We start from the raw sequence: 18,901 nt of genomic DNA, 5'->3' as shown, positions 1-18,901 counted from the left end.
AAAGAAAAGTAGACCAATGTGCGTGGAGACTCAGGAACTCAGGGGTTAGGTGGGGCTGAGGACGGAGGTGGGTGTAAGGGTTACGGGGTTGGGGGGGGGAGGGGGAGGGGGAGGGGGAGGGGGGTCATGGGGGTGAGGGTGGTCCACTCCACACTCTAGACTAGAGATATCAAGGAGGTCACTGGTTGTGAGTCAGGAGTCCAGGGAGGGGTGGAAGCTGCACACAGAGACTTGGGGAGTTGTATTCAAAGGCATGATCTTGGGTCACACCAAAGGTCAAGTGCAGATAAAGATGAAGGGAGCTCTGTGTCCTGCAGCCCTTCAGTCCAGGGAAGAGGAGGGAGCAGTAAGGAGATGGAGAAGGAGTGGCCAGTGAAGTGGGAGGAGAACCAGGAGACCCTAAGTCCTGCCCACCCCCCAAGAAACGTCAGCAAGGAGGAGGGAGTGACCCACGGTGTCAGATGCTGCTAAGGAAGCAAGAAGAGGAGGACAGAAACCTGACCCCAGTCCCTAGCAGGGGGACATCACCAGTGACCTTGATGAGAGCTGTCCTGATAGCTGGGGGCCAAAAGCCTGACCAGAGTGGGTTTAACGGACAATGGGAGGACAGTCCACGGAGAGGCAACTCTTCCAAGAAAATTGGTGTGAAGAGATTGTCTTTCTCTGTCTCCCTCTCTCTCTCTGCCCTCCCCCCACTTGCACATTCTCTCTCAAAAGGAAATGAACATTAAAAAAAAAAAAAAAAAAAGAATAAAAGGGTGGGTTTGGTATGTGGTTAACTGGCACAACAGGCCTGAGTTTAAACCTAGACCAGTCACCAGTCAGTGCACTGGGTTTCCTCCAAGCCCTTGTAAGCCAGGATGGGATTTCTGCCAGGGGAGGCCACTGCAACCAGGTGGAAGGGAGAGGAGGGTGTATGCAGCTGGGTGATTACAACGAAGGACCCTAGGATGTAACTGGTGAGGACAAGAGTGGGGTGAGGGTGGGTGGAAAGCAGTCCTGTCAATGGATCTTAGTTCGGGGGTTGCAGATCCCTGCTACTCAGCTTGGGGTGCATAGACCACCACCGGCAGCAGCATCTTCTGGGAGTTTGTGGGAAATGCACAATCTCAAACCAGTGAGACCCACTGAATTGGAATCTGCATTTTGAGGAGATCCCCAGGTGATTCCTGTCTACGTGCCAGTTTGAGAAGTGTTGGCACAGAATTTTTGGAACTGGGAAACTAGAAGGCACGCGCTGGAAAGCTAGGTGGTGATGATCGGAGGGTGGACGGCTTGTATTTGAGATGGCGAAGGGGTCAAACTGGAGAGTGTACCTGACTGCAGCATGGAGGGCTAGCCCTGGGAGACACAGCCCCTGGGCACCAGCTTCAAGGCTGGGCACTTCAAGTAGGAAGAAGCCAAAGTGCTCTTGGGCATTAGGACCCCAGGACCAGAAAGGCCTCAACTCCCCAAGTTGGTGGGTTCTACTCCCATACCACTAGCTGGTGATCTATGGGTTAGTGAATTTCCTTATTTCTTTTCTCTTTCCAAAACTTTCCAAAGTAGAGCGAACCCTCTATTTCTCTTTGGGCTCATCCAGTCTAGCTCCCCCCTCCGATCATTTGCAGTGGGACAGGCCACAGGGCCTCCTTCCTCAGCACGCCCCCCCCCCCCCCCCCCGCCCAAGGCCTGCGATAGGACGGGCTTTGCATTCAGGGAAAAGCAATCGCTCCCCGATCGTACAAAACAGGGCGAAATCGTGGCGGCCGAGGGGCGTGGCCGAGCGATTGGTACGGCCTGAGGCCTGCGTGCTCTGCGCGCTGCGAGCTCTTTGCGTCTGCGTAGAGCGCCCACCTCCCTTTCTGCCTCCGCTGCCGCCATGGCGCCCGTGGTTAGTATGGCTCCGCGCGAGGCCTCGGCTCTGGGGCAAGCACGTGGGCTTCGCTGGCCCGGCTCCTGCCCGGCTCGCGCGGGACGGCGCTCTGCAGAGCCCGGCCCAGGCTGGGCTGGCAGGCCGGCGGGAGCGGGCCAGGGCCGCCCCGGGCCCAGCACGTTGTGGGCGGAGGAGGCCGCGGCCTGGGGCGCGAGAGGAGCCCCGGAGTTTGCGGAGCCCGCGGCTCGGGCTCGGGCCCCTGTCTGCGGCCAGCCGGGAGCTGGGGCGCACAGGCTACAGCCTGGGCCGGCCAGGGCCCTGGGGAGCCCGGCTGGCGTGAGGCAGCCAGGGTCTGGGCCTGGTTACCTGGGCGGAGGGCGGGGAAGAGGAAGGGGACCTGCCACTGTCGGGAGTCGCATATCCGGGTAACCTACACCCGGGACTTGGAGACGAGTGGGAATGTCCACGGAAGGTGTCAGGCCGGCTTGCTTTCAGAGCGGGGCCTGGGTTTGAGGACCCTCGTAGTGTTCACGGAGGAAGCAGTTCCTCAGGGCGCACCTGTAGAGACTTTTTTTGGTCGAGGGCAGGGCCCACCTCCATTCAGCCCCGGCCGGGCTGGGACCGGCCGTGTGGCGCCCTCGTGTCACTCGGCCTGCAGCTCGCCCTCCTCACATGTTGCCTCGAGCAAGTCGTTTTCCTGCCTCCCTTTTGTTGGGACACCGTTAACATTTTCGGCTTACCTGCTCTTTTCTGCCGGGGCAGGCTTTTAATACCTCTCTGCATTTGTATGCCTTTGATTTAAAACCTTGATGGGAGGTGTGGATCCCATTGTGGGTAGGTCTTTTACTTGCTGATTGTGTATGTCCGGGACTGGATCTTAAAGCATCCCTTTAGGTTACCAGGAAGAGACGTCTTAAAGAGAAATCCGTGGTTTTTGGAGTAGCTAAAATGTTGGACAAGTTGAACCAATCAAACGGTAGATGAAATTTTTTTAAACGTGAAGGGGGACCAGGTGTGTTCTTGGAAAAGTCTTTTTAGAGTCTGTAAAACTTTTAGAGTGGAGCTGCAAGTAGTTAGGTAAGGTCGTACAGGTGCTTTTCTTAGTGATGTTGGAGTTTGCAGAGGGAGAAGACTGAGCTTTGTGAGAGTAAACGGACTGGATCCTTGCAGGATGTGCTCAGACTGATGATTTAAATCAAAACCTAGAAATCGACAGTAGTGTTGTAATTAGAACCAAAGTTTGAGTCTTTTTCTTGTCCCTGCTGGGGTGGATGCGCTGCTGGGACGTGCAGTTCCCACTGTGGTCTTCAAGAAGGTAGGTGAGCAGTTAAACGGATCAGGACCCTAGTCTGGAGAGTTAGGACAAGTACTCATTTCGGATTCAATGTGTCTTAGATATGCAAGGCATACTTTGTACGCTTGCCCTAGTCCTGGAATAAAGTATGCACTGTTTCTTGAAACCGTATTTCTAAAGTTTTATGGTAAATAAAAGAAAATGTTCCTTTTATTGTGGTTCATAAGGTAGCAGACTTTTCATGCCCAGAGAGACGGGGGAGGCTGGAAAGGGCAAGTAAGAGTAACAGAATTTCCCCCTCAAAAGGGCATGACTCCCGGCCCCTAAGCTTACAGAGCAGCCTTCTGGGTATCACCCCTCAGGGCAGGTCTCTTGCGACCCCCGCAAGCAAGCGAGCACAGCTTCGCGGATTTTGGATTTGTGTGGGCTTTTCCATCTCAGGCATTTTCGGTTCGGTTATGTTTTTGGTGGTTGGGGGGAGGGGCATACCGGTTGTGCCTTCATCTGTGTGTCGTTTGCACACCTTAGAAAAAGCTTGTGGCGAAGGGGGGCAAAAAAAAGAAGCAAGTTCTGAAGTTTACTCTGGACTGCACCCACCCTGTAGAAGACGGAATCATGGACGCTGCCAATTTCGTAAGTGACACCCTTGCTGCCACTCAGGACAGGGAGGGACCTTCTGAGATGTTGCTGAGAAAACCTGCTGGAGCACGTTTGTGTTCTCCTGCTCGTGGGCATCTCTGGTTCTGGCTCCACACAGCCCGGAAGTTGGTCTAGTTACTTGTTTTTAAGTCTCGCTTTCTTTGGTGTGTATCGGTGGTGAGGAGTAAACATCAATGGTAGGGAACTGCCTCAGTTTCTTTTGCCTCTTTCCTTTTGTTTCCAAAAGTGGTTTTATTTACTTCCGAGTTCCCAGGAAACGGCCAACTCCACTGGATCCGGTACCCGCTTGGCACCTTGGTGTGTTGAAGCATAAGCACTGGGCCCTGATCCGCACAGAGTAAGGGGCTGTCTCCACCCGGCCTGACTGCTGGGCTATGGGTATTGGACAGATGGCAGCGTTTCTTTGGGCTTTCCTTTTTATCAGATATCAGGGCTTCAGTATTTACATTAAAATATCCTGTTTGCTGATTTGTAATTGGAGCTTGTTTTTTCTCCATATCCCGCTTTGTATTGATATTTTACCCCACATATTTGGCCCTAGAAAAATTAACCTCATTGCCATATTTTGACTGTGCAACTTGGCAGTTTACTCTTTACCTGTTCAGTAGCCTTGTCTGGGGAATTCAGACTTATTTATTTATTTATCTATCTATCTATCTATTTATTTATTTAGAATGTTTACTTATTTTTGAGAGAGAAAATGTACCTGCGAGCAGGGGAGGGGCAGAGAGGGTGTGCGTGTGTCGGGGGGAGACAGGATCCAAAGCAGGTTCTACGCTGTCAGCACAGAGCCCGACTCGGGGCTCGAAATCACAACCCGAGAGATCATGACCTGAGCCAGAGTCAGACGCTTAAGCCACTGAGCCACCCGGGCGTCCCAGAATTCAGACTTCTTGTGCAGAGGCTCTTAAATTCCCATTTGCTCTTCTCTTTGCCAAAAGATAATGTTACAACAAGAATAATTTTCAGGTGAAAAAATCTAGAGGTTCAGCCTATGGCCACTAACAACAGTGAATGCCCGTAACTTCTTGTGTGTCCCTGCCTTGTGTGATGTGATGCCTTTTGTGTCTCTGTTGCTGCGGGAAGTCCCTTAATTGGCTCCTCAGTCTCTGTGTAACACTTTTCTCTTCCCTGTGGCCACCTTTCCCTCCTAACCTTTGTGGCCTCTTCCAGCTTGTGTCTGTGTTGGCCCTTCCCTGGCATCGCTTCTCTCTCCCTGCCTTTACACTCACTTGTGTGTAATTGTTTTCTTCTAGAACCTTCTTAGGATAAAAAAACAAACGAGTCTAAGATGCAGAAATCAAGATTTCTGACTTAGTCACTCTATTCTGTCCTCAGTTAATGTACAGTGTATTGGAGTATGTATGTATGTATTTTAAAATTTATTTTTGAGAGAGTGCGTGTGTGCATGCTGGGCAGAGACAGGAGGAGACAATCCCAAGCAGGCTCCACTCCATCAGAGCAGAGCCCGATGTGGGTCTCTAACCCATGAAACATGAGATCATGACCCAGACTGACATCAAGGGTCAGACACTCAACTGACTGAGCTGTCCAGGCACCCCCCACCTTGGAGTTTTTAAATAGAGGATTGTAGGGATTTGGGGCTGGAGGGATTTCATATCATTTGTAACAGCAAGAGAACCAGAGTTGTCCCTTTTTTTTTTTTTTTTAAAGAGGTAGGCTCTAAGCCCAATGTGGGTCTTGACCCCACAACCAAGAGTTGCACACTCCACTGACTGAGCCAGCCAGGCACCCCCGGAGTCCTCCTTTTTGACCAAGACCCCTGAATTCACCCCATGGAGGTGGGTCCCAGGCTTCCAAGGGGTTTTGCCAAGAGTGCCATTTCTGGGCTCCTGGGCTGTTGCCCTTCTGCTGTGCCATGCAAACGGCCCCTGAGCTGATGTAGAGTTGTTTTGGTCTGTGTTATGTTTTGCTCCTACTACTAGGTTGAAGACTGACTTATGTCCTCTCATGGTACTGAGAGCACTGTTTTTATACTCCTTAGATTCAGAATTGTCTGTACTTTGTAACAGTTTGGCCCTAGGTTTCCTGTCTATTCTTTACTTTTGACTCATCAGTCAAGCCTTTTGTGTAGAGGCACATTTGTTTGACCTTGTGTGGAAGCAGTCACATGTGTTCATGCGGGGATGTTTTCATGTCCCACATGTAAATAAAGTTGAGTAGTGCTGTCTTCTAATTTCCATTCTTAGATTTCAGACCTCATATTAATAGCTAAATATGTGCTGTAATTTTTTTTTTTTTTTTGAAGACTGAACATAGGAGAAACAAGTCTTCATTCAGTATTAAGAGCATAAAACAAGTGGGCAAAGCTGTCGCTTCACTTATTGATCGGTTTGACGATTTCCACAGGAGCAGTTTCTTCAAGAGAGAATTAAAGTGAATGGAAAAGCCGGGAATCTTGGTGGAGGGGTTGTAACCATCGAACGGAGCAAGAGCAAGATTACGGTCACTTCTGAGGTGCCTTTTTCCAAAAGGTATGGGACAGAAAAGTGCTACCTGCCAGCCTCCCATCTCTGAGTCCCGCCCCCACACCCCCCTCCCCCCGCCCCCGTTTGTTTTTCGCTTGCATCCCTTAATTCCTGGAACAGGGTCCAGTGCAAGGAGGCACTGAATGAATGTTCCTGTGGGGGTTGAAAGCATTCAATTTTGGTAGTTTTAAAAATTTTGTTTTTCACGGGCTAACGTATTTCAAGCAATAAAGATGCTCAGACTTGCTTAGACAGTACTGAAAATGAGAATATTGCCTCCTTTCCCTGTAGATCAGTGGAGAGCTTTCGTTTTTCTTTTATTGAGGTATAGTTGACACGCAGTGTTGTACTGGGCTCAGGTGCACAGCACAGCGATAGGACAGTTCTCTACCTTCTTCGGTGTTCACGATCAGTGTGCTTTCATTTTTAATTCTACTTTTAGTTCCCTGTAAGTGCCAGTATCGTTGGCTGAGGACTCCGAGATCTCAGTTTAGACTGAAGCCATTGTGGGCCCATTTTTCTAAGTCGGAGACCCCAGTTCGCTTGCGCTGCAGTATTGTATGGTGGTTGTAAGGAATTGAACCGCTTTATACCTAGCTCCTAGGCCAGAGCCTGGCATGTTCTTAGGAGCTTTCAATCAGACTGAATCAAGTAATGGGAAATTTGAAGGTGTGTTAGGACGAATTTGGTATAATTCAGCTTTTGCATTTAGCTTTAATTATTATCAGTCAAGAGGTGACTTCCTACTCTGCCTGGTTCAGTTACTTGTGCAGAAGGAGATTTTTTTTTTTTAATGTTTGTTTATTTATTTTTGAGAAAGAGCACAAGCAGGGGAAGAGCAGAGAGACAGGGAGACACAGAATCCAAAGCAGGCTCCAGGCTCTGAGCTGTCAGCACAGAGCCTGATGTGGGGCTCGAACTCACAAACTGTGAGACTAGGACCCGAGCCAAAGTTGGACGCTTAACCGACCGAGTCACCCGGGCACCCCCAGAAGGAGGTTTGATAACACGAGAGATGGGTGCAACCATAGGGCCTCCAGGCTGTACAAAGCCTGCAACACACTGGGCTTTTGCAGAGCTCCTGGGGGTGATGCTATGATCTGTGACCTGTCCCCAACGTTTACCAGGCTGGCTGTGAGAATGGCTCCTGACACCTTTTCCATTTGCACAGATTGTTCATCCCCAGTGCAGGAGGACAGGGGCCCTGTCTTCATCGCTTTCCTTTCTGGATGGTAATAGTTTTCTTGAAGTGTTCTAGGTATTCCTAATCTAGGACTTTTTCTTGTTTCCGCACTTCTGTAGCTTTTTACCTAGTTTTCCAACATCCTATTGTAAGAAAAGGAAAAAGAAAATTTAAAAAAAAATTTTTATTTATATTGAGAGAGAGAACATGTGCGCACATGCACGGGTGGGGGAGGGGCAGAAAGAGGAGAATCCCACGCGGGCTCTGCCTTCACAGTGGAGGTCATCACCTGAGCCGAAATCAAGAGTCGGACACTAACTCAGCCACCCAGGCGGTTTAATTTAAAAATCATGAAAAATTTTAAGCCACCTGGACTTTCAAATTAAGCACCTCACCTGAATACAATATGGTAGAAACAGTAAATGGCAGAAAAGAATACTTTAAAAAATTTTTTTTTTTTCAACGTTTATTTATTTTTGGGACAGAGAGAGACAGAGCATGAACGGGGGAGGGGCAGAGAGAGAGAGGGAGACACAGAATCGGAAACAGGCTCCAGGCTCTGAGCCATCAGCCCAGAGCCTGACGCGGGGCTCAAACTCACGGACCGCGAGATCGTGACCTGGCTGAAGTCGGACGCTTAACCGACTGCGCCACCCAGGCGCCCCAGAAAAGAATACTTTTTAGATGGAACGACCAAATTGATTTATTTTTATGTAGGGGAAAGTGGATAGGATTGAACTGAGATCTTCACATCCTTGTGAAGATTGCTTTGTTGGCGTAAGTAACGCTGTTGAGCGGTACTCATCTCCTGGAGGTGGTGAGTTTGTTGGTTCGTTCCTATCTGGGTCCTTGCCGGTCTGCCTGTGTGTCTCACGTAGTCTTGTGACAGCCTGAAGAGATGGTAAGTATCAGGAGTCTCATTTCATGGAGGGGGAGAGTGGGGCTTGGAAAGGTAAATTTGCCCAGCCGGGACTTAGTTTGGTGTTCTGTTCCCTCTTCTCCTTTTGGGTTTGGGAAGATGCCCGAGGGCCTCCTAAGTAAACAAGTGAGAGAAGAAACACGATTGCAGGCTTTGGGCAGTTGGGATGTTGAGCACAGAAGCCGGTTGCTGCCTTTATAAAAATAGCCAGTTTTTTAAGCAGTTTGCTGTGGTGACTGCTTAGCTGTCCCCCAGGCCACGCCAGCAGTCAGGCTGACAGGTTGAAAGGACTGAGTGCCGTCACTTGCAGAGGCGGAGCAAGGGCAGTGGCAGGGTGGCGTCCTGTTTCCCAGGAGTTGGGTGGTGAGCATCTCCTGGCGGGAGTGAGTGTGTGTGACAAACAATCCCCGTCATCCGAACAACCTCAGAAAGAGGTTAGAATCCGTGAGGTGAGATGCGGGAAGTACTTGGAGCTCATTAGGAACCCCGTGATTTCTCCGTAAAAGGTACTAAGATCGGGTGCTTAACTGTGTCATTACTACCATGGTATCTTTCTCCAGTGGTCACTAAGAACCACTTCATAGGCGTTTTGCTGTGTTTAACCGACAACTGTGACCTCTCCTTGTCTGTCCTCATTGCCAGTGTAGATGAAATGTGGCTGATGCTTGTTTTAGAAACTTGGCTGGGTATATCGGCCTTACCTTTGCCCTTTTTGGATGCTGGGAGAACACCCTGAATGGTGATGGTTTGAATGCACAGGTTTTATACAGGTGACTGTTGGAGATGCCGGAGCCCTGTGGTGAGTTCTCAAGTGTTCTCTCTCTGCAGGTATTTGAAATATCTCACCAAAAAATATTTGAAGAAGAATAATCTACGTGATTGGTTGCGCGTAGTTGCTAACAGCAAAGAGAGTTACGAATTGCGTTACTTCCAGATAAACCAAGATGAGGAAGAGGAGGAAGATGAGGATTAAAACTCCTTTATCTGAAATATTTTGTATAAGTTCTTCAATAAAACTTGGGAACCAAAATGGTGGTTTTCCTTGTATCACTGCAGTGTGGATTGACCAGAAAATTGGAAATCATAGTAAAAGGGCTTCATTTGGGCTGCCATTCACTTATTTGTAATTAGACCTTTTTTTCCTGCTTAAAAACTTTAGTTATTGTGGCAATAATACCAAAATAGAAATAACCTCCTTTAAGGGAACTGCCCGTGAATTGACCTTGAGCAGGTGGTAAAAGGGTGTGGAGGTGTGTGCACTTCAGTTAGTCACTATTTTACTTCAAAAGGTGTGACCGTTTTACCTGGTGCTTTTCTTAAAAGATTCAGGTATACAAACATTGGGACGTCTAATCCACTGAGAGCAAAACCAGTGACTTCTCTGAGGTTCGCTTCCTGCAGGAACAGGGCAGCGTCGATAAAAATGCAAGGTTCTGGGGCATTTACTTCACCTTTTGATTACAAATTACTCGATGCACACAATTATATGTACATCCTTTTTCTTCCTGTAGAAATAGGATGTCCTTTTCCACCGCTGCGTATTCTCTTCAGGAAAGAATTTGGAGAGTGCTTATAAAAGTCCCAGGTTTTAAAAGTAAAAGTGCACAAAAATGAATTTGTAAATAAAAACTGTTCCCACAACTCTTTGCAACAAACTGTCCCTTTGGCCCCCAGCAGGGGGAGCTGGAGCTGAGCGGTGGTAGAGCTTCCAGAGATGGACCTGTGCATCTGGCCGGGATTGGAGCCTTGTCACGGGGGTGGGGCGCGAAGGAGAAGCGATTGAGAGACAGTTCGAGCCGAGGAGACGGGGAAACACGTGTGGACGTGCCAAGGGAATGGTCACTTCTGAGCCACCTAGGCCATGCCTGGATTTAATGTCCAGTCCTACAAACTTGCATTAAGCAGGACCAGACTGAAAGTGGGATTTCGTTGCCTTGTGTGCAGAGGCTGGAGATCTGAGCAAGGTTATTAAGTTGTAAAGATGTGTTGTTGCCAACTGAGAATCCAGAGTATTTGGGAGTGACTTTGAAAAGAGACCCTGATGCCTTATGGTGCCCTTCTAAAATCTAAACAATTCTGCAGAAATGTCTGCATTGTCTTAAAACTACAGTGTAAAATGTTCTTAAAGAGTTTCCCTCAGCTAATTTCTACACCTGACATTCTTGGGCTCTGCTGGTTGGGGAGCTGGAAATTAGAATCCTACCTTTGCTCCAATTTAACATTTGGTGCTCCTTGGATTGAATTTAACATGTTGCATCTTTGCAATTTCATTTGTGGTAAAGGCTCTAGCATTTTCTATTTCTATGCAAATTTCGTGAAGCAGAATTGTTTGCATGTGTGAAGGCGAGGTTTCTTTCTGATGTAACTGAGGCTTCAGCTGGGTTTTGGCCACAGTCCCTACCATGATCTGTCCCTACCGTGATCGTGATCGTTAACTGTTAGTAAGTTTATGACCTGGGTTTGCAAATTGTACTTGTTTGTTGCATTGATGTTCGCCTGTAGTGATTCTTAGTTTGGTTGTAAAAAATTAACCCTGGGCTAAAATTAGCATATATAGTTTTTTTTTTTTTCCCCAAACTGCTCCCAAATTTTAAAACTTGTAATAAAATTGAAACTCATTGGTTTTTCTATGCCTTTTTGAACTCTTGTAATTGAGTTTTGATCACATTTTATATTAAAGTGGCTAACACATGGCTACTATTACTGTGCAAGCCTTTTTTTTTTTTTTTAAGGATTGGCATGTTAATCTATTTAGCAACAGATTGTTTTTCCTGCTAATTGCTGTACCAACAATGACCTTGGTCTTCATTAAGCTTGAGAAGAAAATGTGTCCTTTATTTCCATTTTCTTTACCTCAGCTGTGCCTCGGTGAGAGTCTGGAGTTGGTCGTGACCCAACTCTCCGGGTCAGATCCAGAGCCGAGAGGATAAATTTGCAAACGACTTTTTCTGATGGAGGATATGTCCTGGGAACCTGAATCACTACGCCTGTTACGCCAGCTGTGTCCAGACCACCTTTAGACCACTTTCCTTTTCATCTCTTGACTGATGACCTACCTGCTCCATGGGAAATACAGCCCAGGAATGGGGGGGGAGGGGGGTCATGGAGAGTTTCAGGCCAAGATTTTCGTTCATAAAAGCAATGGAATAGGAAGCTGGCACAATCCTGTTCTTAGCTGATTCTGGTCACCAGTACCATTTCTGGGCTAAAGGTTGAGTATTTGGTTTTCTTTCAAAAGCGTCAGTGACACCCACCTTTTCCTGTGAGTTTCAGTGGTTAAAGGTGATTTTTTTCTGAGTAGTGTTCTCTTCCTATCTTTTTGGGAAGAACCAAGTGTTGAGATACATGGACCCTAACTTCACCAGTGGCTCCTGCCAGACGGAAACAACTTGTGCGTAAGACATGGAACAAAGTGGGGGAGTTTGATCACACCAAATACTTTTAGAGACAAACTGATCAAAATTATGGAATGTTCAGGGGGCATTTAGACCACAGCCTTTTCAGAGGATACTTGATGACCTGGGAGGTGAGCAGGATTCCAGTGAGGTGATAGACTGGCCTGTCCCCTGGTTGTCACTTTAACCTCAGGAGAGCCTAGAAATTGGCTTTGGCAACCTGGCTTTCACTTCCTTCCTCCTGCTGCCACAGTCCTTCCCGTGGCTTTGCTCCAAGCTTATCCAGCGTTGGAAGCAGAGTGTGGTGCTGGCCGCTCCCTTTGAGGGGGGGCATACGCCTAGGATGTGTGGGTCATTGGCCAGATGACAGATTCTGCAGTACCATGGGGACATGTCCTCTTGGTAACCCTGGACAGAGAGTGGGGCTGGCCAGAGTCAGAAGCTGGGGAGAGCCTGGGTGGGGTCCTGCTGGAGGTGTTGACTGCCTTGTCGGGTGCCTCTTCTTTGGGGTAATAGGTTGTAGAGGTTGCGTCCCTTTCTGGAAGGGAGGAAGGTGAGGAAGAGGCCTGGTGGGTGAGGAGGAGGTGCCGAAGGAAGCCGGTGAAGGGCTGCCTTTTAAAGGATGCCACCATGCTGCTTGTCTCGGGGAGCAAAAACCTAAGAATTTGTAATCTAGACATTTTCCTATCTTGCCTCTCTTTGGGAGGATCTGAGAATTCACATTCTTTTTTTCTAGGCTATTTCTGGCCAAGCTAAAACTGTCTGTTAATGCTGTGCTGACCGGCTGAGTTGGCTGCTACCGTACCTAGAACCCAGAAAGAACCCCTAAGATGATTTAAGTCTTAAGACAACCCCTTCCTCCGGCCGAGGGCCATGGGGCCCAGAAGTCTGCCTTATCGAGAAACACCCCCAGCAACTCTAAGTGATTTGGGTTCAGGCAGTGCAAGACTCCCGTCTTGAGAAACAGGCTCCAGGTACAAGGGAGATCTTGGTGCATTAGGGACATTTACCCTTCATTTTATTTTTATTTATTGTTTTATTAGGGCGAGAGAGCGTGCACAGGTCGGGGAGGGGCAGAGAGAGAGGGACAGAGAGAACCCCAAGCAGGCTGTGCGGTCAGCCCAGAGCCTGGCACAGGGCCGACTGAGCCACCCGGGGGCCCCTGCCATTCATTTTAGAAGACACTGCGATGCCAGTGATGCAGCTCAGCCGCTAAGAGGAGGCCGGGGCGGAACTGCATGGCTCGCGTGAGGGGTGTAGGGACAGGGGCTTCACGGGGCCGTCAGGTGGTCACGAGTAGGATATGTTGGTAAAGAACTGTCCTCAGGCAGCGCTTGAGAGCCGCCTGTATGAGGAGTCCACGCAGCCTGGGGACGGAGACTGATCGGGGTGTTTGCTGAAGGTGCCTCATAAGCAGTATAGTTAAAATGATTTTGATTTTGAATTGTCCCTCAGGTGTAATTCTAGGCTCTCATCAGCCAACAGGAGGACCTTGTCTCCTGAAACTGTCACCTTATGGATAGGCTTATTCTCAGAATTGCGGTCTTTATGGAATTGTCACCTTTTTAGGGATTGTTTTTGACATCAGACATTTGTGGTCCATTGTCACGGCTGCTAATAGTTTGACAATAATCGGAGCTCTCCTTTAAATATTCTCGGAGATTTCTAGTCAAAAATCCCTTTGTCTCTGCCATTCCAGTCTTTGCTTAGTTTTGCTTTTGGTGGGTAAGTAACTTGACCGAGCCACAGCCCTCTGCAAGATGGGATGGCCAGGGGGCTGGGGGAGGACTAGGAATGTGAGCATTTGGACTCTTTGTTGCCAAATTCGGCAGGTGGAACTGTCCTTGAATGATGTCTTGACTGTCTCAGCCTCGCCTTGGGAATGGGACCCAAGATTAGCGGTGTGTGCCCGAGGTGGGGGCTTTCTGGTGATAGGAGGTCCTGTAAGCCCACGTTTCTCTCAAGTGGGACAGAGAACCTTTGGAAGGGTCCCGACCTCCTCTGCCATCCTGGAGGGGTTGGGGGCGGGGCTGCTGAGGGGCGGACAGGTTTGATGGTGCTTCGGGCTTTTCCCTGGATAGTTAACATTCCGAAAGACTGGAGGTCTGGAAAGAGCAAGGCAGCCTTGCCAGGGAAAACGGAGGCTGGCTAAAGCATTGGCGATGTGGGGCCTCTGAGCTAGATGCTCAGTGACGTGAAATGCAGCCTTAGACCAGAGAAGCCCTTTGCTTTCTTAGCCCAACTCCCCGCTGCCTTTCCCTCTGCCCTTGCAGGCCACCTGCTCTGGGATGCTTCAACCTCCCTCTCTAGTGTGGCTTACAAGTGACCCGGCAGATGAAGGGGATCCCCAGCACCCTGCACTTTGACCCGGGAGGCTGGACAGACCCGCCTGTATCCAGGAGTAAATGATGAGGAGCTTTTCTTCAGGGCTTGCTCCCAATTCGTTTGGATCGGAAGGGGGAGGAAAAATTGCCTACACATTTTCCCAACTCCCCCGGGCCATCCATCGCCTTCTGGTCACAGCTTGGATTCATGGCTTGGGCTGTGGCCACCCCCCCCCCCCCCCCCCCCGCCGAGAGGTTTTGCATGGGGGTGCCCTCACCAGGCAGTCACAACTTTCCTGGTTCCCCAAAGGCCCCAGGGAAAAGAGCCCTTTTGTTAATGCCAGCGTGCCAGGGGTTACTGGTCAATCCCTGCCAGGATGGGGCAGGTGTTCAGTCAAGGCCAGAGGGGTTGGTGCGAGAGAGGAGACAACACTACCTCTCTCTCTTGCTTCCCAAGTCGGGCAGATCCTGTGGGTCCCTGGCAGCCACATGGGTTTCCAGTGGGTTCCCCCAAACGTGTCTGGCCTGAGGCAGCGAGATAAGGGTACCCTCCCTTTACTGGCTCTTCTAGGGTTGGAGAACTGACCATCCTAAGGGCCGCTGCAACTTTGGCCTTCTCTGAGTAGCTTTTACACCTCTGGCAGCCCAGACTGGCCGCGCTCGTTTAAAATTCCAGCCTTGCTCCCAAGGGCTTCGGCCTTCATGTTCACCTTTAACTGAGGGCTGTTGGCGGCGCCTCCTTACCGCCCAGCGACAGGTGTCGCTTCTGAGCGGGAGTTTTGGGCACAGACAACGAAGATCAGCACCACCCCCAGGGGCTCTGGAGGTGTTTAGACCGGACCTCGCCTGGAGGGGCGTTTTGGAAGAGGGCACGTGGGCGGTGGGAGCGTGGTGCCATGGGGTGAGGGAGGAGCCAGCCTGCATGCATTTTTCTGGAGGAGTCGCACCCGGTCTCCAGAGCGACCCTTCCCCAAGTGCGGAACACATTTTTCTTCCGATCTTCCTTCCAAAGGGCCGAGCCAGGTTCTCGGTGCATGTGAGTGAAAGTGCGGGAGCTCGACGCTCGCCGCCCAGGGCACCCCGCCCCTGCGCCCTTGGGGACTCGGGGGTGGGGGGGCAGGGCGCCGTCCCGGGCGGCGGCGACGGTGGTGGCGGATCTTCCAGGGGTGCGCGGGGGCGAGTTCCCCGCCTCCCAACGGGCCCGGCTCGCCCGAGTCGCCGCGGCCCGCTCGGCCGTCGGGTCCCTGGGCGCGCGGGCGCCTCGACGGCTCCCCCTGCCGGAGAGCCGGGTGCGCCCCCCTGCACCCGGGGCTCAGGACTAGTCCCCCCAACTTGTTCTCGGCTGTTAACTAGTCGCGCTGCCGGAACGATGGGATGGGGTTGCCACAGCAACAGACTGGACGTCACAATCCGGGCATGTGTGCCGCCCCCCCGCCGTGCAGCCGGCGCTGCCGCCGCCACCCTCGGCCGGCTGCGGGACTCAGGCTGCGGGGCGCGGTGGGCGGAGCGGCCCGGGCTTTGCGGGGAGCGGGGCGAGGGCGGCCGAGAGGAAGGGGGTCGAGACGGGGGGGTGGAGGTTTGGGGGGGTGGGGGGGCAGGCGGCCGCCATCTTCTCGCCGAGGCCGCTTCGCCCGCCGCGCGCGCCCATCCGGCCGCGCACGGGTTAAGGCTGGCACCGCGCCCGGCGGGAGGGGGGGCGCCCACCTCCCCTCCCCCCCGCGCCGGGCATGCGGGGCCCGCTGGGCACCGAGGAGGAGCTGCCGCGGCTGTTCGCGGACGAGATGGAGAACGAGGACGAGATGTCAGGTGAGCGGGGCGCCGGCTGCGCCCGGGGCCGGGCGGCGCGGGGCGCGGGGCCCGGCGGGGGCCCGGGGCCGGACCGGCGGCGCGCAGGAGGGGAGCCCGGGCCGCGGGGCTGCGCTCCCGCCCTGCTGGCGCCGCGCGGCCAAGGGCGCGGGGCCGGGCGAGCGCCGGGGCGCGGCGCGCGGGCGGGCCAAGGGCGGGGTGCGGTCGGGGGCCCCCGGGCCGCGGCGCGGGCCGGGCGCGGGCGGAGGAGCGCGGGGGGCTGCGCTGGGCGCCCCCGGGCGGGGAGGGGGCGCGGCGACGCCGGCTCAGCCCCGCGTGCCCTTGAAGGGGGCGGGAATCGCGCTCGGCTCCCGGCGCCGCGCACCCCGCGCTGTGGACCCGCGCCGCGCGCCTCTGGCCTCGCGGGGGCAGGCGGGACCCGGCCGCCACCCGCCTCGGCCCCCTCCCTCCCCGGGGCGCGCTGGGTGGGGCCCGGAGCGGCTCGAGGACCGGCCGTGCTGGGGGACCCGGCGAGCACCTTGGCTGGGGCGGGCTTCCCTCACCCCCCGGGCCCGCGAGGGCTCCGGGCCGGGGCGCTCGGGCACTGACTGCCGCTCCCCTTTCCCGGCCGTGGGCTGCTGGGGCCGTCGCTCCTGACACTTTGCCCGGGCCGCCGGCGCCTCCAGCCCATCCAGCTTTGGCCACGGGCCTGACGCCCAGGGCCGCCGCCCCAGCCCTGGCGGGCCCCTCTCAGGGTTCAGCATGAGCAGGGCTTGTGCGTCCGGGGTAACCTTGCTGGATCGTCCTTTAGTTAACAGCTCACCGTTTGTTTGGGACGGTTCTCCCCCTGGCACAGCTGGGCAGGGCCTCACCCTGTCAGCCAGCCTCCCTCCCTCCCTCCCTTTTGGTGGACTCTTCTCAGCTGCCCGGCGCCAAGCCCATGGCCCTTTTTGGGCTCCCGAGAGACTTGGGGGAGGCCCAGGGGCCCTCCCGAGCCCAAGAGTGTGCTGTCTGGCCCCAAGAGTGCCTTGCAGGGAGGGCGGATGGGACATTCTACACGTCGTCGTCTGGTCCCCAGACTCTTGTGTGCGGGGGGCGGGAAGGGGAGGGCCCTGCAAGCAGCAGCTCCCCCGGCTGCTAGGAGGCTTCCTGGAGAGGGGATTCCCACCAGGTGGCCCCGCCCACTGGGGGGCCTCCTCCCCACCCCCCACTTGTTGGCTTGCTTTAACACAGACTGGGCCCCTACGGGAGCCTGGCCTCACTCCGCCTTTCAGACCGCCGGCCAAGTTTGCGAAGGGCCTGCCAGCCTTAGGGGAGTGGGGGTGAGGGGGCGCCTTCCGGGCGGGGCTGCTTGGACAATCATTGTTTTGCCCCTGGGTGCAAAGAATTAGGCCCATTTTCTGGGAGGGAACACAGAGGCCCAGCACAGGCACTGAAACCCCATGGCTGCTTTCTCCCCGGGAGGCGGGCACCTCCCTAAGCTGTCCTCCTCAGTAATTCCCAGCGGTGCTTGGGGCGGGGCCCCTTTGTGGCACTGATGGGGCAGTGGACAGCTGAACTTGCACCAACAGGTCTATTTCCAGGACTTCACGGAACCCCTGGTGGGGGGTCCCCTGTTCCCTTTCCCCCCATACTCTGCCTCTTCCTGGTTGTGTTAGGGCTCAGAGCGTGGGGAGGGTTGATGGGCTCCTGCCTCACTCTGTTTGGGCCAGAGGGGTTGGGTCCCTGTCAGAGTCCCCTGCCCACCACCTGTTCTCCCTGCTTGTGCCCATTGCTCTGGGGCAGGGCGAGGTGGAGGGGTGAGGTGGTCCCCAGGGGCCCTGCAGGGAAGAGGTCCTGCTCTGGGCCCCTCTGGCCTGGGGATTGCAGCCCCGTCTTTCTGCAAGACGTGATGCCCTGAGCCTTCCCAAGCTCCCAGCTCCCTCTCTGTGTCCCTGGCCCCAGGCACCGTCCTGGTCCACTTCGTAGCCTCCTAAGCAGTCCTCCCTGCCCGCCCTCCCCTCAGCAGCCAGGGTCACCTTTGTAAGCACAGATCAGACCCAGACTCCCGCTGCTTGGGTAGATCAATGTGCTCCTGGTCTATACCACCTTCGTCTCCCCCCTCATTCCCCAGCCGCAGCCACACTGGGCTGCTGGATGCTTCTGGAACGCCACCTCCAACTCCAGACTCCGTCCTGCCCTTGAGTACTGGCTGTGACCTCTGTCTGACCTGCTCTTTTCTCTGCTCATGGCGGCCTCCTCGCTGACACGTCAGTCCCAGGATGCGCAAATGTCTCCGCGGGGAGGCCCTCCTTGGGCCTGGCCCAAGCACGGCCCCACCCCTGTCCCTCTCAGGGACCATTTTATTTTAATTTTATTTTTAATTTTAACGCTTTATTTTCTTGGCCGCACCAGGTTACTTCTGTGTCAGTGGGCTCCCCGTCTCGAGGGCGACTCCTCTGATCACCTGCCGTGCTTGGCATCCGGCACCCTGGGTGCTCAAGAGATGCCTGTGGTCTCGGCGTCTGAGGGCTGGGAGTCCCTAGCTCACGCCTGGCCTCTGGACACGGCGTCGGCTTCAGCCCGGGCCTCGCGTCTCTCCTGAAGTGCCAGCCAGTTGGCCCCCTAGCCCTCCATTACAGCTGCCCCGTGGCCCTCGGCCTGGGCTCATGGTTGTGACCCGCTCGGACCTGGGGCCGGCTGCTTCCATAACGTCACAGCTTTGGCAGGGAGGAGCCAGTGTGTGGGGCGCAGTGGCGCTAATTTTTCAAATCTGCAGCGGTTGGACGCGTCTCTTGTCAAATCTTTCTTTCCATTGTGCCTCACCTTCCCCTCCCCCTCAGCCGTGTTCTTGTTTCTCACACAGGGCTCTGCGCCACCAGTGCTCTGGCACCGAGGCAGGTGGGCGAGCCTGTGTCCAGGAGGAGGCGGGGCGGGTCCCTGCCTTTCTGGCTCGGGCCCTGGCGGCTGCCACATTCTGCCGGGAGAGCGGAGGGCTCAAGGGTCAGGTGCAGCCTG

General features: G+C 53.7%; 2 protein-coding genes across 5 annotated transcripts in view; both read left to right on the top strand.

Moving 5' to 3' along the window:
* The first annotated feature begins 1,766 nt into the window (after nt 1-1,766).
* On the top strand, nt 1,767-9,430 carry RPL22 (ribosomal protein L22). Its single transcript, XM_025929232.2, has 4 exons — nt 1,767-1,873; nt 3,678-3,782; nt 6,180-6,304; nt 9,229-9,430. The coding sequence occupies exons 1-4, from the start codon at nt 1,862-1,864 to the stop codon at nt 9,371-9,373; spliced, it is 387 nt and encodes a 128-aa protein (XP_025785017.1). The 5' UTR covers nt 1,767-1,861; the 3' UTR covers nt 9,374-9,430.
* A 6,320-nt stretch (nt 9,431-15,750) lies between these two features.
* Nucleotides 15,751-18,901, top strand: part of CHD5 (chromodomain helicase DNA binding protein 5) — a 61,207-nt gene continuing 58,056 nt past the window's right edge. For all 4 annotated transcript variants that reach the window (XM_086715493.1, XM_086715492.1, XM_086715495.1 and 1 more), the window contains exon 1: nt 15,751-15,925. In XM_086715493.1, coding sequence (XP_086571619.1) covers nt 15,847-15,925 — 79 coding nt within the window. In that variant the 5' untranslated portion in view covers nt 15,751-15,846. The remainder of the gene's footprint in view (nt 15,926-18,901) is intronic.

The sequence above is a fragment of the Puma concolor genome, chromosome C1, assembly GCF_028749965.1.
Source record: "Puma concolor isolate L17-30 chromosome C1, mPumCon1.1.hap2, whole genome shotgun sequence".
NCBI classification, from domain to species: Eukaryota; Metazoa; Chordata; class Mammalia; order Carnivora; family Felidae; genus Puma; species Puma concolor.
This window is presented reverse-complemented; position numbering and strand designations above follow the sequence as displayed.

Bases quoted from the DNA above. Each gene is read 5' to 3' on its own strand.
- RPL22 (XM_025929232.2), top strand. The intron at 3,783-6,179 runs GTAAGTGACACC...CGATTTCCACAG, and splicing joins TCATGGACGCTGCCAATTTC to GAGCAGTTTCTTCAAGAGAG. The intron at 6,305-9,228 runs GTATGGGACAGA...CTCTCTCTGCAG, and splicing joins GAGGTGCCTTTTTCCAAAAG to GTATTTGAAATATCTCACCA.